Here is a 15878-nt window from a genome sequence, read left to right on the forward strand (position 1 = left end):
TATGAAAACATGGTAGTTATGGGGAAAACCTGGGCAAGTTAGCACCAAATTTGTAGGAATCAAGAAGCACATGCTTTATCAAAGCTTTATCCTGTGACTAAGTGGGTCCAGTGGTCATATCAATAGGCCCTTATTTCTATTTTGTTTCCAGCCTACCCCTCAAGAGTTTGGAGCAGCTTCCTATATATTTTGAAATTATTCTCACAACAATTATGTGAAGGCTCCTGCTGGGAGGAAGGGTGGGATATATTTCAAATAATAAATAAATAAATAATAAATAGGTAGGCCAAGAGCCTAGTGCATCTAGGTCTAGGTTGCCCTGTGAGGTTTAGGACTCAGCAGAGATTAGATCCTGATCTCCCGAATCCAACCCAATCCCCTATGCTGAACTTTTTTATAGTCATCATATTTCAATCTCCCAGTTCTTAGGATAGGCAAGCCCTTCCTCTTTAATCAAACTCCTTTCTTCACAGAACTGTCAGATTAAGTGTCACTTAAGAACATAAGAACATAACAAGAGCCCTGCTGGATCAGACCAATGGCCCATCTAGTCCAGCATCCTTTCCCCACACTGGCCAACCAGCTGCTCACAGAAAGCCCACAAGCAGGACCTGAGTGCAAAGAGCACTCTTCCCTCCTGTGGCTTCCAGCAATTGTGTATTTTTCTTTGACAAACAAAATTGTGTATTTTATAATTAAACTATATACTTACTCAAAGTCCCCATCCTGGTACTTGCCAAATGCCTGAAGGATGACTGTAATAATTGCCATGAGAGGTTTGACCACACAGAACTGCAGAGTAGCCTAGAAGAGAGAAAAAGAGAAAGGAAGGAAAAATAAATAGGAAGAAGAGCACATTCTTCAGGCTTTGATCTCTAAGCAGTCCCAGCCATCTTACTCAGCCACAAATGTAGCACTTTTAACTTGGAACTGTGACTAATGTCAAGCAGAATGACAATTAGCTGCATTGAGATTAAAAGTAGGTTTAAACATGGTTTCTTCTCTGCCTGAAAAGCCATCCACAACTAGTTCTAAGATTGGCTGAGAAAGACCATACCATCTACGCTACATTTAAATAGCAGCTCTTATTCAGTACTCAGTATTCTATGATGGAGCATAATAATCTAGCAGGAAAATGAAGAAATAACAAAAACAGGTGATATGGTTGTTTTAAAGGCCAGTTTTTGCTTGTGAAGAAATATGCATGCTTTGAGTTTGTAGAACTGCTGACACAGAATAGAACAGAAAAGTAGCCAGTTATCAGCTATCTATAGTCTGAAACCAAGTTTATTTATAGATGTAGATTTCTAAAAAGAAAAATATTAGCCATCTGTTTTGAACACCAAGATAGTTAATATGGTGCCCTTCAGATGTTGATGGACTACAGCTCCCATTATCCCTGTCCACTGGCCACACTGGCTGGGGCTGATGGGAGCTGGAGTCCAACCACAACTGGAGAGCACTATGTTGCCTATTCCTGTTGTACACTATTTATTAACTGGAAACAAAAAATGGTCAGCATCCAAAGAAACACAAAGAAAGAGGAAAAATTCCCAAAATGGGATTGTTAGTTGCCATTAACAATGTAAGCATTTTTGCTATTAGAGATCTCTACAGACTATTGTATCCCCTGACAAAGGCCCAATATACTAGAGGACAAAACGTGTTGGGCTTTCCAAAGTAATAATTTTTTCTCAGCATTTGGGGATTTTTTCCTCTTTCTTTGTCTTACTCTATTCATTAATCAGGGGCTACACAAAGTATTATAATACCAAAGAACCCTAGCTTGTTATTTGCACCATGGCTGTGGATGTTCTACTAGGATATATCCAGCAACATCTCCTTGGGTTGTATCCAATGTTAGTCCTATTCAAAGTAGACCCACTGAAAATAATGAGCATAACTAACTTAGGTCTGAATATAAATTAGTTGGATACATCCCATCATATCTAGAACATTTCATCCATTGCAGTGCATACGTCCACACAGTAACCATATCCTACATTGTAACTTGGCAATGATATATAATTTTAAATAAAATACTGAACACTTGGGGTGGAAGAGGGAGAGAGACCCTAATCCAAACAAATTGTAGGGATTCAGGGACACTTTTAATTCTGCAGAATTACACAAGAAGTTAATATGTGCTATTTTCTTAATCTGTACAATTCACTCCAATCACAGAATAAGAGGGCTCTGGATGCAGGATTGGGGCAGGGGGCATAGTTAGTACATAACTATGTCTTCTGAATGTAAGCTTTCTCCAACGCTAACCTGCCATAATGCACACCCCAGAACTGCAGTAGCAGAGGGTACAGTCTTCATAGTCTATTCGCCCATTAGTAAGGTAAGTACACCTTGATATAGATTAGGGATGAGGAACCTTTTTCAGCTTGAGGGCCATATTCCTACACAATCTGGCATGTCTCTATTATCCAGAGCTTGGAAAACTTACTTATTTAAACTACAACTCCCATCAGCCCCAGGCAGCATGGCCATTGGATTGGGCTGATGGGAGTTGTAGTTCAAAAAAGTAACTTTTCCAAGCTCCGCTATTATGGGCTTAATGGTGCGCAGGACCGTGTATAGTTTTAATTAGAATAGGTCCTCATTGGTCTCCTTGCAGAGTTTTTGTTTATCTTTATTAACAGTGAATGTGTGTCCCTGATAAAGCTTTTATTTATTTTCTATCACAAGAGCATCTTTTTACATCAGGCAGACAGAGCTGAAAATTCTGCTGAGGAAAGCAAAAAATATCATAAGCACGGTACCATACTTTTTTTGCCAAGCTTCCACTTGTGTCAACCCCGAAATAACCATTATTAGATATACACCCTGCTGCAAAAAAATATGCAGCCTTTGTTCTCTATCAAGTCCGCTGGATAAACAGAGAGTCTATTTAAGTCAGCTAACAGCAACTTGGTTTTTCAGTACGTAGATGAAAAGATGTTGGGTGATTCTGTAGTGTTTTATTCTGTTCCTGATTATTTTATTTTTCCTTTTTTAAGTGGGCCATTCTGGAGGCCTTTTTAGAGGTGAAAAGCAGCATCCTACCCTGGGGATGCTTTGCAATAGTTCTGTTCTTCCTCGGGGTTTCAGTTCTAGAAGCTGATGATGGAAGGTTCCTGCTAAATGCCTCGGCTGTTGGTGTCTGATGCCTCTCAGGGATTACTTCTGTCCCTCATGTTTTTCAACATCAATGGTGGAAAACCTCAGCCCCAGGGACGGAATGTGGCCCCCCCAGGCATCTTTATTTGGCCCTCAGGGTTCTCGCCAGGTCATACTCCTCACAGGCCCCACTCCTCACCCTCTTCAAGTTCATTGGCCAGGCTGGAATGTGTCCTTCAACTGTAATAATGCCACTAGCTTGCCTGGATGGAAAATGGAAAAATATATGTACGTAGAAACCTCTGGCTATTTACATGACTAGAATGTAGCCTTCTGTACCAAGATAAGTCACATCCACAGCTCCATACACTTGTGTAATTGGCCCAATCCACCTCTGCCATGTATTCCCTAGAAAGTTGCCTATCAGGGAATATGGCCCTTGAGATGAAAAAGGTTTCCAATCCATGATCTGCATGGAACTGCTGGGAGAGGTGAGAGTTTGGCCTGCATAGGCATCAATAAGCAGATTATTAGAAGTGTGACAAGAACAACTCCCATTTGGTTTTCTTTGCACGAGGAGAGAGATAGAGAGATATTCTTCCTATCTGGCTAGACTGACCTGTACTTATCTTTACTGTCTGTCTGTCTTCCTTCAGTGTAAACTGATACTTCTCAGGAAGCTATTCTCACTTCTGACTCGCCTTCCTGCTTTCCTCTCTGCTGACCACTGGAGGAGAAGAGCCATGTTCTATTTGTCTCCTCTCCTCTAGCATGGGGGCAATGTTTAAGCATGGCCATTACAGCCTCCAGCTCAGTTAGCTAGATAGAAGTAGCATCTTTCCTATCCAGTATGTATTTCTATTTATAAAGTAGTCTTTTCTTATTTTGAAGTGAAGTCTAAGTCTCAATGATTCAGAGCAAGGAAAAAGCTTGCTTTCTCTTAGGTAAAAATCACACTCACTCTGTATAGAGCTCTGAACAGGCTACACTAAGCTAAACTCTGCTAATTTACTAATACTCTAACTGGTCTATTAGCCATTAGAGCCAACACAGATGACACAGAAATCTATTTTTCTTTTTCTTCTAATACCAAGGAAGCTGCAGGGTTCTGAACTGGTTTCTGAAAGTGGTAATGGGCTGGATGAGGGCTGCACTACTGAACCTCCATCCAGACAAAATATATGTTCTCCTAGTCAGGAATGAGAGGGACTTTGGAATAGGAATTCAGTCTGTTTTGCTTGGGATTGTACTCTCCTTGGGAATGCTCCTGGATTTGGATGATCAGGTGGCAGCAGTGGCCATTTTGGACTGGTGCACTGGCTTGTTCCTGAGGAAATCAGACCTGGACCTGGTAACAGAGACCTTGGTTACATCAAGACTGGATTACAGCAATGCACACTACTTGAAGCTACTCTGAAGAATCCTTGAAAGCTGCAGTTGATCCAGAATGTGACAACAAGGATGTTAGTGGGTGATCATTTCATTTATCCTGAAATGCCAGCACTGGTTGCCAATTTGCTTCCAGACACAATTTAAAATGTTTGTGATTACCTTTAAAGCACTAAATAACTTAGATCCAAGATACCTGAGGGACTGCCTCCTCCCATAGCTCCTTCCCCACTTCATAGTATCAGAAGGAGAGTCTTTCATAGAATCATAGAGTTGGAAGGGGCCTTGTAGGCCATCGAATCCAACCCCCTGCTCACAGCAGGAAATCCACAGCTAGAGCATCTCCCGCAGATAGCTGTCCAGCCTCTGCTTGAAGACATCCAGCGAAGGGGATCCCACCACCTCCCTAGGCAGTCGGTTCCATTGCCGAACTGCCCTTACTGTCAAGGTTCCTTCTAATGTCCAATCTGAATCTACGCTCCTGCAACTTAAAACCATTAGACCTAGTCCTACCCTCTGGGGCAGCAGAGAACAAATCTGTACTCCTCCTCTTTGTGTCCTACCGAGAGCAGAGGAATGGCTGATGGCAACATGAGCTAGGGCCATCTCAGCGGCCGCAGCAATATTGTGGAATGCCCCCCCCCAAGAAGTGTTGTGACCCCATCTCCCTCTGGTTAGAAAAGACAATTTTAGTCCAGGAGGCTTTTCCCTAAGTATCTGCTGGAGTTATTGGGGGTTTTTGAATAGTTTTTATTAACCTTTAAACGACAACACAAACTAAAAACACAAAACAGTATAATAAATACTATTAAAACACTAAGGTAGTGCCACAATCTCACAAGCAAAGAGAATAAAAATAAACAGGTATGTAACACTGTGGGTTAGGATATGTCAATCAAGAGACTGTTGAAGTTATATTTTATCTGTGGTCTGTGCCTGTGTTGCATTTTTATCAGTGCATTTTAATGTATTTTTACTGGACTGTATCCAGCTAAGTCATACTCAGAGTAGACCCATTAAAATAATTGAACTTCAGGTAATCAAGTCGACTGGTTTCAGTGGGTCTACTTTCGATTATGTTTTAGCTGGATACAACCCCCTGTATTTTAAGGTTATTTTCAATGTTTAATATCATTGTTATTTTACACTGTTGAAAGCCACCCTACATAGTGCATTATGCACTAGACGTACAGGATAAAAATCTCAAAATAAATGGAATCCAGTGTGGTGTAGTGGTTAGAATGTTGGACTAGGACCTGAGAAGCCAGGTTTCAAATCCCCACTCAGCTATGAAGCTCACTGGGTGATCTTAGGACACATGCTGGCTCTCTGGCTAACCCACCTCACAGGGCTATTGTGAGGATAAAATGAGGAGGGGAGAACCACCTATGCTACCTTGAGCTCCTTGGAGAAAAGATGGGATAAAAATGTAATAAATAAATAGATAAAATTTAGTTTATCATTCAAGCTCCCTCTTGGTAAAGTAAATGTCAACTATATCCATTTGTTTTCCTAGACAGACTAAGAACTAGGCATAGTGTTCAGAGAAAAAAAATAGCGGAAGATTCTGGGATTTCAGCAGGAATCTCCTCCTCTGTACGAAGCACTCAGGCAGGAGGAACTGGCCTTGCAGTCATACAAAAGATAAAGGCAAAGGAGAGGAAATAATGCTTGTGATAAGATGCTCTGGGTGGTGATCACAAGACTTCAAGGAGATTAAAAATCCCAGCACAACCTAGCCGGTGAATCATTGCCAAGATGTGAACTGCAAAAGGTCAAGCTAATTGTTAAACTATGCTTCTGAGCTTCCTCTTCTCCATTCTGGAGGTTGTTTAATCATTTTCCTGCAGACCGATCCCACAAACTTTTATTTTTAGATACTTCCTGGGGAAGAAAGTGTAAAGATATTACAAGAAGAGCAAATGGGTGCAGGTGACCTAAACAACTGCTCTGTCATTGGGCAGTAGGGAAGAACAGACAGATCAACATCTGGTAAGGAACCAGCCTTCTTCAGAGTCTTATCTCAGATCCATTCAAACTTCTGTCTAGTGGTGTCAGAATGCCAGTAGGCAGTGCAGCTCCCTCTTTATGGGAGTGTAACATTGGGGGGAAGAGCAGAAAGAATTCCCTGAGCCAGTCAAACCTGTTGTTTCAGCTGCTGCTTTCACAGAAACACTTTGTTGAACAGATTAGCAATCCCAATACACTTTTTAATGACCACCTCCCTGGCAGTCAAAAGAGACAGCCTCCTACGTTGTAAACATGGGGGAAAGGATTACAAAACCGTTTTTGCTCTTGATCCCTCAAGTACACACGGCTATGCATACACAAGCATTGTAATATTCAAAAGCGAAATTGCTTATGCAAGATGAAGTTTCAAAGTTAAGATATTTTCATCAAACACTCCCAGTCCTAGACCTGCAGCTGGAAATTTGGTGGTGGCGGTAATGGTGGGCACTAAGAGTGTACAGAAACGCATTTAAAAGACCATGCAAATTAGCCAAAACTTAAATGCAGGCATTCAAAAACAATATATGTAGACAGTTTAATAGTTAAAACATTATTTGCTCTATAGTATAAAATTAATAAAAATAGAAATTGACCTTAAAAAAAATAGCAAATATCTAGAAGATTGTCAGGTCTGCATGCACTGGCCAGACCACTGGAAGAGAGGAGCAGCTTTCTTTCTTACTGAGCAGTGGGGAATACCCTGCCTGCACATTTCCTCCTCATATCTCCATGGGTAAACAAGACTGGGCTGCTTTTATTTATTTAATTTAATTTTCTTTTAAAAAGCAAACTGGAAATACAAGGAAGGGGACTGGACTATCCTTGTGGGAGTCAACTATTCTTTGCTTTTGGCCCTTCATTCTGATGCCAGATTTTCATACGGAATGGATGGTCCCTTGGGAGAAGGAATGGATGGTCCCTTGAGAGAAGACCTGTATTCTGTGTGTCCCATTACTTTCAAGGGAAGAGAAGGAGAAACAAATATGTTTTCTCTACACAATCCTATTGATCAGTTTTATCAAGAACCATTTTCACTTCCTCCCAACAGTTTATGCAGAGTTGACTGCAACATGTAAGATGATTTATTCACTACAATTAAACTGGAAGAGGTTCCCTTGGTGAAGAGTTGTGGCTCATCATTGACTGCTTCCTCTGCAAGCCCTAAGTAGGAGGACCCGTATGATGAGCATGTGACATTTAATCACACAAATGAACCTGAGGCAACCAGTAACCATCATGAGGTACAAACAAATCATCTGGACAACTAAGTCAGAAATCTGTGTGTCTTGATGTAAACACTGAAAAAAAGTGGCTCATTGCCCAACACCATACACAGACTAAATATAACCCAGGTAGTATAAGAGTCACACATCCATTTCAAAATCATTAGGTCATGCAATCTTCCGTCACATAAGCCACACTTGAACATGTGGCTATGCTATCTCTTTTTCCACACTCAAATATTTCTAGACTCAACCTGAACTGAAAGACCAGTTACCAGGTTTTTCTAATCTGACCCTAAGGGTATATCGGTATGAACCTTTTACTGAGTTTCTTTCTGTAGCTTATCATTTGTGTTGCAATAACACAATTGTACACCATTTTTCATTCACAAACTCCTTTAGAAACAAAGTTTTGTTTTGTTGACATTTCTCAATTATTCCAACACATCTGGGTGACAATACACTCTTTGGGTGCTAATACTATCTTTGCACTTAAACACTCCAAAAAGGTTTATAAAAATGGGATAAAAGGGGGGAAAGGGGGAAGAAGAGTAGTTGTAGTGGTGGAAGAGAATCAGCACATAACTCACAATGGGCTGAAGCCCATTTACAGGGAAATGGGACAGAAAGGGTTTCAGTTACACAAAAATGGTGTGTATGCACTCAAAAGGAGGAGCAGAGGGCAAGCGTGTTGATGTTCATACTGAGGCTATTGGAAATGGGAAACCTGTAGCCCTCCAGATGCTAGTGGTCTACAATTCTCATCATCCTGGAGCATTGGTCATTCTGCTTAGGGCTAATGGAAGTCGAGTCCAAGAAGATCTGGAGGACCACAGGTTCCCCATACCTGAGGTACATAAAACCATATAAAGAAAGAGACACTACAGATCACAAAAAGTAAAAAAATAGGGATAACCAAGACAGAGCATGCAATGAGGCTGAAATAGCCCAAATAAATAATATAGTAAAAGTTACCAAATGTGAACAAACCATACATTTTTTCTACACTCCCTCTTAAATTGACATTGTGGCAAAGTCAGTACAGTACGCGGTCACTTTTGACTTCAAAAGAGGAAACTTCACAAAAATGAGGGAAGTGGTAAAAAGAAAGCTGAAAAACAAAGTCCAGAGGGTCACATCACTCGAAAATGCTTGGAAGTTGTTTAAAAACACTATATTAGAAGCTCAACTGAAGTGCATACCACAGATCAGAAAAGGTACCACCAAGGCCAAGAAGATGCCAGCATGGTTAATGAGCAAAGTCAAGGAAGCTCTTAGAGGCAAAAAGTCTTCCTTCAGAAAATGGAAGTCTTGTCCAAATGAAGAACATAAAAAAGAACATAAACTCTGGCAAAAGAAATGCAAGAAGACAATAAGGGATGCTAAAAAAGAATTTGAGGAGCACATTGCTAAGAACATAAAAACCAACAACAAAAAATTCTATAAATACATTCAAAGCAGGAGACCATCTAGGGAGGCAATTGGACCCTTGGATGATAAGGGAGTCAAAGGCGTGCTAAAGAACGATCAGGAGATTGCAGAGAAGCTAAATGAATTCTTTGCATCTGTCTTCACAGTGGAAGATATAGGGCAGATCCCTGAACCTGAACTAACATTTGCAGGAAGGGATTCTGAGGAACTGAGACAAATAGTGGTAACGAGAGAGGAAGTTCTAGGCTTAATGGACAATATAAAAACTGACAAATCACCGGGCCCGGATGGCATCCACCCGAGAGTTCTCAAAGAACTCAAATGTGAAATTGCTGATCTGCTAACTAAAATATGTAACTTGTCCCTCGGGTCCTCCTCTGTGCCTGAGGACTGGAAAGTGGCAAATGTAACACCAATCTTCAAAAAGGGATCCAGAGGGGATCCCGGAAATTACAGGCCAGTTAGCTTAACTTCTGTCCCTGGAAAACTGGTAGAAAGTATTATTAAAGCTAGATTAACTAAGCACATAGAAGAACAAGCCTTGCTGAAGCAGAGCCAGCATGGCTTCTGCAAGGGAAAGTCCTGTCTCAGTAACCTATTAGAAATCTTTGAGAGTGTCAACAAGCATATAGATAGAGGTGATCCAGTGGACATAGTGTACTTAGACTTTCAAAAAGCGTTTGACAAGGTACCTCACCAAAGACTTCTGAGGAAGCTTAGCAGTCATGGAATAAGAGGAGAGGTCCTCTTGTGGATAAGGGATTGGTTAAGAAGCAGAAAGCAGAGAGTAGGAATAAATGGACAGTTCTCCCAATGGAGGGCTGTAGAAAGTGGAGTCCCTCAAGGATCGGTATTGGGACCTGTACTTTTCAACTTGTTCATTAATGACCTAGAATTAGGAGTGAGCAGTGAAGTGGCCAAGTTTGCTGACGACACTAAATTTTTCAGGGTTGTGAAAACCAAAAGGGATTGCGAAGAGCTCCAAAAAGACCTCTCCAAATTGAGTGAATGGGTGGAAAAATGGCAAATGCAATTCAATATAAACAAGTGTAAAATTATGCATATTGGAGCAAAAAATCTTAATTTCACATATACGCTCATGGGGTCTGAACTGGCGGTGACCGACCAGGAGAGAGACCTCGGGGTTGTAGTGGACAGCACAATGAAAATGTTGACCCAGTGTGCGGCAGCTGTGAAAAAGGCAAATTCCATGCTAGGGATAATTAGGAAAGGTATTGAAAATAAAACAGCCGATATCATAATGCCATTGTATAAATCTATGGTGCGGCCGCATTTGGAATACTGTGTACAGTTCTGGTTGCCTCAACTCAAAAAGGATATTATAGAGTTGGAAAAGGTTCAGAGGAGGGCAACCAGAATGATCAAGGGGATGGAGCGACTCCCTTATGAGGAAAGGTTGCAGCATTTGGGGCTTTTTAGTTTAGAGAAAAGGTAGGTCAGAGGAGACATGACAGAAGTGTATAAAATTATGCATGGCATTGAGAAAGTGGATAGAGAAAAGTTCTTCTCCCTCTCTCATAATACAAGAACTTGTGGACATTCAAAGAAGCTGAATGTTGGAAGATTCAGGACAGACAAAAGGAAGTACTTCTTTACTCAGCGCATAGTTAAACTATGGAATTTGCTCCCACAAGATGCAGTAATGGCCGCCAGATTGGATGGCTTTAAAAGAAGATTAGACAAATTCATGGAGGACAGGGCTATCAATGGCTACTAGCCATGATGGCTGTGCTCTGCCGCCCTAGTCAGAGGCAGCATGCTTCTGAAAACCAGTTGCCGGAAGCCTCAGGAGGGGAAAGTGTTCTTGCACTCAGGTCCTGCTTGCGGGCTTCCCCCAGGCACCTGGTTGGCCACTGTGAGAACAGGATGCTGGACTAGATGGGCCACTGGCCTGATCCAGCAGGCTCTTCTTATGTTCTTATGTAACGCTGGGTACTGAACCTTTTCTTTGCTTCTAGCATTCTTGTTGTTCCTGAATCAATTCCCTCCACATTTATTTAAAGTGAAACAGTTTCTTGGACTATAGAGCTAGGCCTTGGCTAAAAAGTGAAGTGGCAAGTTACATAAGTAGAATAAGTGAGATTTCAATTCACCATTTCCTGTTCCATAACTCACACAATAGTTACCCAAGGCTGCAAGGCTAAGTGGAAATAGATCCTTCTTTCCTTCCATTACTAATTTTCAAAAGGGCGGCAAAATTGTCAGACCTAGAACTGATTTGTATGAGCTTTACAGTAGTGTAAAGTCTGACATTTCTAGTTAAATTATTAGGGGAGGATAAGCAGAGGATCTTTCACCTGGGGGCACACACACATATTATTTGACACCCTCACTCACATATTCAGCAGTATCTTAAAACTAATTTAAGATACTCTCAGCAGATCTCACTTCCAAAGAATCCTATGGGGGAAAGCATCATGAGGCAGCATCTAACTCTCAAATTAAGTTCTGTCAGCCCATACCTGTTTACAGAATCTCAGAAATCCAATGGAATACGTCTTTCCCCATAAACAACAGGTCCCATACATACAGCTGGACCTAAAAGCAATACAGCAGGACAGCTGATTAGAAAAGAATTTCATGTAATATTGATTTATAAGTAAGGAGTTTATTTATGATGTTTTGACTACAGTTTACCTGTTTTCCCAGGCTGATGGTTATAATGGGTATATCATTATATAAAAATTTAAAAAGAAAAGGATCAGATACAGCACCTTAGGCTATAACAATGATATCCCTTTCAACTTCTGACAGAAAAACCAATGAACAAACAGGCACACAAGTTGTCCCCTGTGTTACCCTCTCATATTGCTTTCTCTAGGCATTTAAGCTAAATTACAGCTTCAGGGCTCAACCCACCTCTACTGGTGTTAAGGGCAGAACTCCCACTAATTCAAAAATTTGACCAGGATTACAGTCAGTCTCCTTTTGTATCAGAGACATTGATACTGACAAAGGTGTTTCTGATTCGAAAGTACTGCAGATTCTATAAATCCTTGTTGTGTGAAGAACAATCAAGGTTAATTTGAAATTAGGACAGAAATGCCTTAGGGCAACAACAAAACTGTAGCCACTGTATACCTAAGAGAAGCTTGGAGGTGTTGGTGGATAGAACAAGAACAAAAAGGCTGCAAGTACAATTCATGTGTGATCAAATGGTCTCAACCAGATTGGTGTGGATATTGGTAAACTAGTTGAAGGGGCCTTGTTCAATGTTAGGACATATCCGTCTGACTGTAGTTTCCAGTAGAAGAGGTAGAACAAGTGCTATAATAGATGTCAGACTGCCCCCAATTCTTTCCCACCAAAGAGATCAAGAAGACTGTATATATCATACACATATATTACTGTATATAAAAAAAGAAACACAGCATACTCACTCAATAGTCTTTCCTCTAATCTCAGACATGATGGAGCTCTCTCCGCCAAGGTACTCATAGCAGAGGCTAAGGAAGTTATAGATTACAAAAGCTGCAAAAACAGATTAAACCAGGAAAAATCATTCAATATACTCAAAGTACTCCAAAGGAAGTTGCTTAAAAGAAACCACAAAAGGAAGGTGTGGGGGGGAGAGATATCTAAGCTCTAAACAGTTAAAAAAGAATCCCATGTTGCACTACCAGGACTGTTATTTGCTTAAAGACATTTTAACTGATGAGCTGTATAACTTTATTTGAATCAATTAAAATCTGCATTTGAATAAAATAATTGTTCTAAAGAAAAAAAACTCTTTGTTTTTAGAACGTACACAAATATGTCACAGTCAAAACCACCTCAGAAGAGGTCTGTTTGTGTGAGAGGAGGAAAGTCCCTTCTAAGATAGTCCCCGCCATCCACAATTTTTATAAATACTTGATTTCTAAAAAAATTAAAATAAAATTCATTGGGGGCATTTTTTAATTTATCAAAAGATTTTCAATTGACTAGAGGCATGTTGGGTGGTGCCAGCATGCAGGGAATATAATTAGCTTAATATACATAACAGAAAGATGATGCTTCTGAATTATTTATAGTACAATTCACTTGCAACGCTTCCACTCCAGACCCCAAATGTTCTTTTTACCTATCCACTTGTGAGCCATCTGCAATGCTTATCCACCAATGTTGTTTAGCACATTTTAAATGCCTTTTCTAGACTTACAGTGCTCCCTAGTGTCATTTTGGGACATTGATGGTGTGGTAGATGTGGAAGTCCCCTTACCAATTCAGCCATACAACTTGCTTGTACTTTTCCTGTTTACTTTGAAGGTCTCAAGATGTTTTGTTTTTATATGTTTTTAAGGATGTTTTTGTTTTAATATAGTTTAAAGTCTGTTTTTATGATGTTTTAAAGTGTTTTTAGTGCTTTTGTTTGATGCCCTGAGCAACTACTGGGAAGAAGGGCGGCATATAAATTTAATAAATAAAACAATAAATAAAACAGGGCAATGGTACACACAAACTCCCTAATATGAGCCAATGGGTTTTTGGCTCTGCAGTCAGATTTTTAAAAACTGGATGATAAGCTTGATATTTGAAAGTTCTGTTCATGTGGGGATCAGTACCAACTTCTTATGGTCTACAGTATCATCACTAACTGTGGCTGAACTTCACCCATGAGAGTACACTAGGACAGCTGCGAGTAGGAAAGTTCTCAGTTTAAATCTTAGTGTAGCTGTAAACTCCAAATAGCAGCTGTGGGGATGATGCAACTGCAGTTTCATTAGCACCCCAGTGAGGGAGGAAAGGGTTAATCCTCTGTTTATTTGAAGGTCTCCAATTCAAATACTGACCAGGCACTAAGTTGACCAGATACCTAGACCTGTTGAAAATGAAACACCCTGCTATTATTATTATTATTTTAAAAATCTAGTGTAACAGATAAAGAAGTGTCACATCTAGTTTAGTCCCACAAACTGCAGTTTCCATTTCTGTGCTATAGTAGGTGTGTCCTTGGTATGAGCCTTGCCTTTTGTGATCACTTTTGTCTCGAACATTATTTAGGTATTATTTTCTCCCATGTTCAACAACAGAGAAGCAAGGAGCAGGGCCATACAAAGGAAAACCCTCCCCCCACAGGCTCTTTCCCCAAAGTCCCCATGTATAATGTGAATATATACAGGGAGAGCACCTCCACCTGTATAGTTGTATGTAGAAAGGCTTCCCTGGAATCTGGAATCCCAGATTCCAAAACCTCCCTGCTTACAGACATTGACGTGGTACATGTGGATGGGATGCCAGGGGAGAGGTATGCAAGAGCTAAAAATGCCCAAATAGAGTTTAGCACGTCCAAAGAAAATGATGACTGGCATATCACTCCACTCCTGCATAAACTGGGTGACTTTGAGCCAGTCACTATCTCTCAGTTTATCCTTAACCCATAGTCAGTGCCACCACCATAAGGATTTATTCTGATAAAAGGTTCCAGAAAATATTAATCCAATAAAACGATCAGGCTTCTCTCCAATTTTGATCACAGATTTCTACAGGGGCCAATGGATTATATAATATCACAGAGGGGGAAGCCTTGGTCCAGTCTATACCCTTCCTGCATCTCCAGATGCCTACAAAACAAGTTCACTTCTTTTGTGGAAGGATGAATCAAAGCACATTATTCCCCAAAAGGCTTCCTCCTCTGCCCTCTAATACTCATTACAGCAGAAGCTGCCTATTCTGCAACCTAGTTTAGGGGGAGACGAAATTAGGAGAAAGAATACAAAGACGCATCCAGCATTCCTTGAGCTCCTTGTAGAATACATTTAGGTTGCACTCCTATGCACGTTTACCTGGGAATAAGCCTCATTTAACCCAGAGTAGAACATGAATAAGATTGTGCTGAGGTCTTTGGCAACACAATTGCCAGAATTTCCAGTTTAAGATGATATTATCAAATAAACATTACCACCTAAAAACTCCCCAAATCACTAAATGCTAGAGATTCCAGCAATAGGCCTTCATATATAAAAAATTCAAAAGAAAAAAGGGGGACAGAGTATACAATTGCTCTGCATATACATTCCAAAACATTGGCTGGTACAGAAATAGATTTAAGGTTAAATGCTGGACATTTTCATTAACATTTTCCAAGGGTGGACTTTCCCAAGGGAAAAATCTCTTTTGAAATGAAAAGAGATTCCCACCCTCTCCTGTTTCCTCATTTTCCTCAATTTATTTATTTATTTAAATTTTTCTATCCCGCCCTTCTACCCTATGATAGGGCACTCAGGGCGGCTTACAAAAATAAAATCAAGCACATATATAATAAAATTGTAAACAGTAAAATCACAAAAACATTAAAATAAATTAAAATACATAAAATTATATATATATATGTGTGTGTGTGTGTGTGTGTGTGTGTGTGTATATATATATATATATGTATATGTATATATACATACACACACACACACACACACACACACACATATATAGGGATCCTCCGTGGCGCAGAGAGGTAAGCGGCGGTAACGCAGCCGAAGCTCTGCTCACAGCCGGAGTTCGATTCCAACGGAAGGAGGAAGTCGAATCTCCGGTAAAAGGGGTCGAGGTCCACTCAGCCTTCCATCCATCCGTGTTCAGGTAAAATGAGTACCCGGCATATGCTGGGGGGTAAAGAAAGGCCGGGGAAGGAACTGGCAATCCCACCCCATATAAACGGTCTGCCTAGTAAACGTCGCAAGACATCACCCTAACAGTTGGAAACAACTCGCACTACAA

The 15878-nt window shown here is 40.5% G+C and overlaps 1 protein-coding gene across 6 annotated transcripts in view; it reads right to left on the reverse strand.

Moving 5' to 3' along the window:
- Nucleotides 1-15878, reverse strand: part of TMEM184B (transmembrane protein 184B) — a 48649-nt gene that overhangs the window by 12728 nt on the left and 20043 nt on the right. For all 6 annotated transcript variants that reach the window (XM_061639121.1, XM_061639120.1, XM_061639119.1 and 3 more), the window contains 3 exons: nucleotides 12563-12653; nucleotides 11645-11720; nucleotides 713-804 (listed from right to left, as the gene is read on the reverse strand). In XM_061639121.1, coding sequence (XP_061495105.1) covers nucleotides 713-804; nucleotides 11645-11720; nucleotides 12563-12653 — 259 coding nt within the window. The remainder of the gene's footprint in view (nucleotides 1-712; nucleotides 805-11644; nucleotides 11721-12562; nucleotides 12654-15878) is intronic.

The sequence above is a fragment of the Rhineura floridana genome, chromosome 8, assembly GCF_030035675.1.
Source record: "Rhineura floridana isolate rRhiFlo1 chromosome 8, rRhiFlo1.hap2, whole genome shotgun sequence".
In the NCBI taxonomy this organism is placed as follows: Eukaryota; Metazoa; Chordata; class Lepidosauria; order Squamata; family Rhineuridae; genus Rhineura; species Rhineura floridana.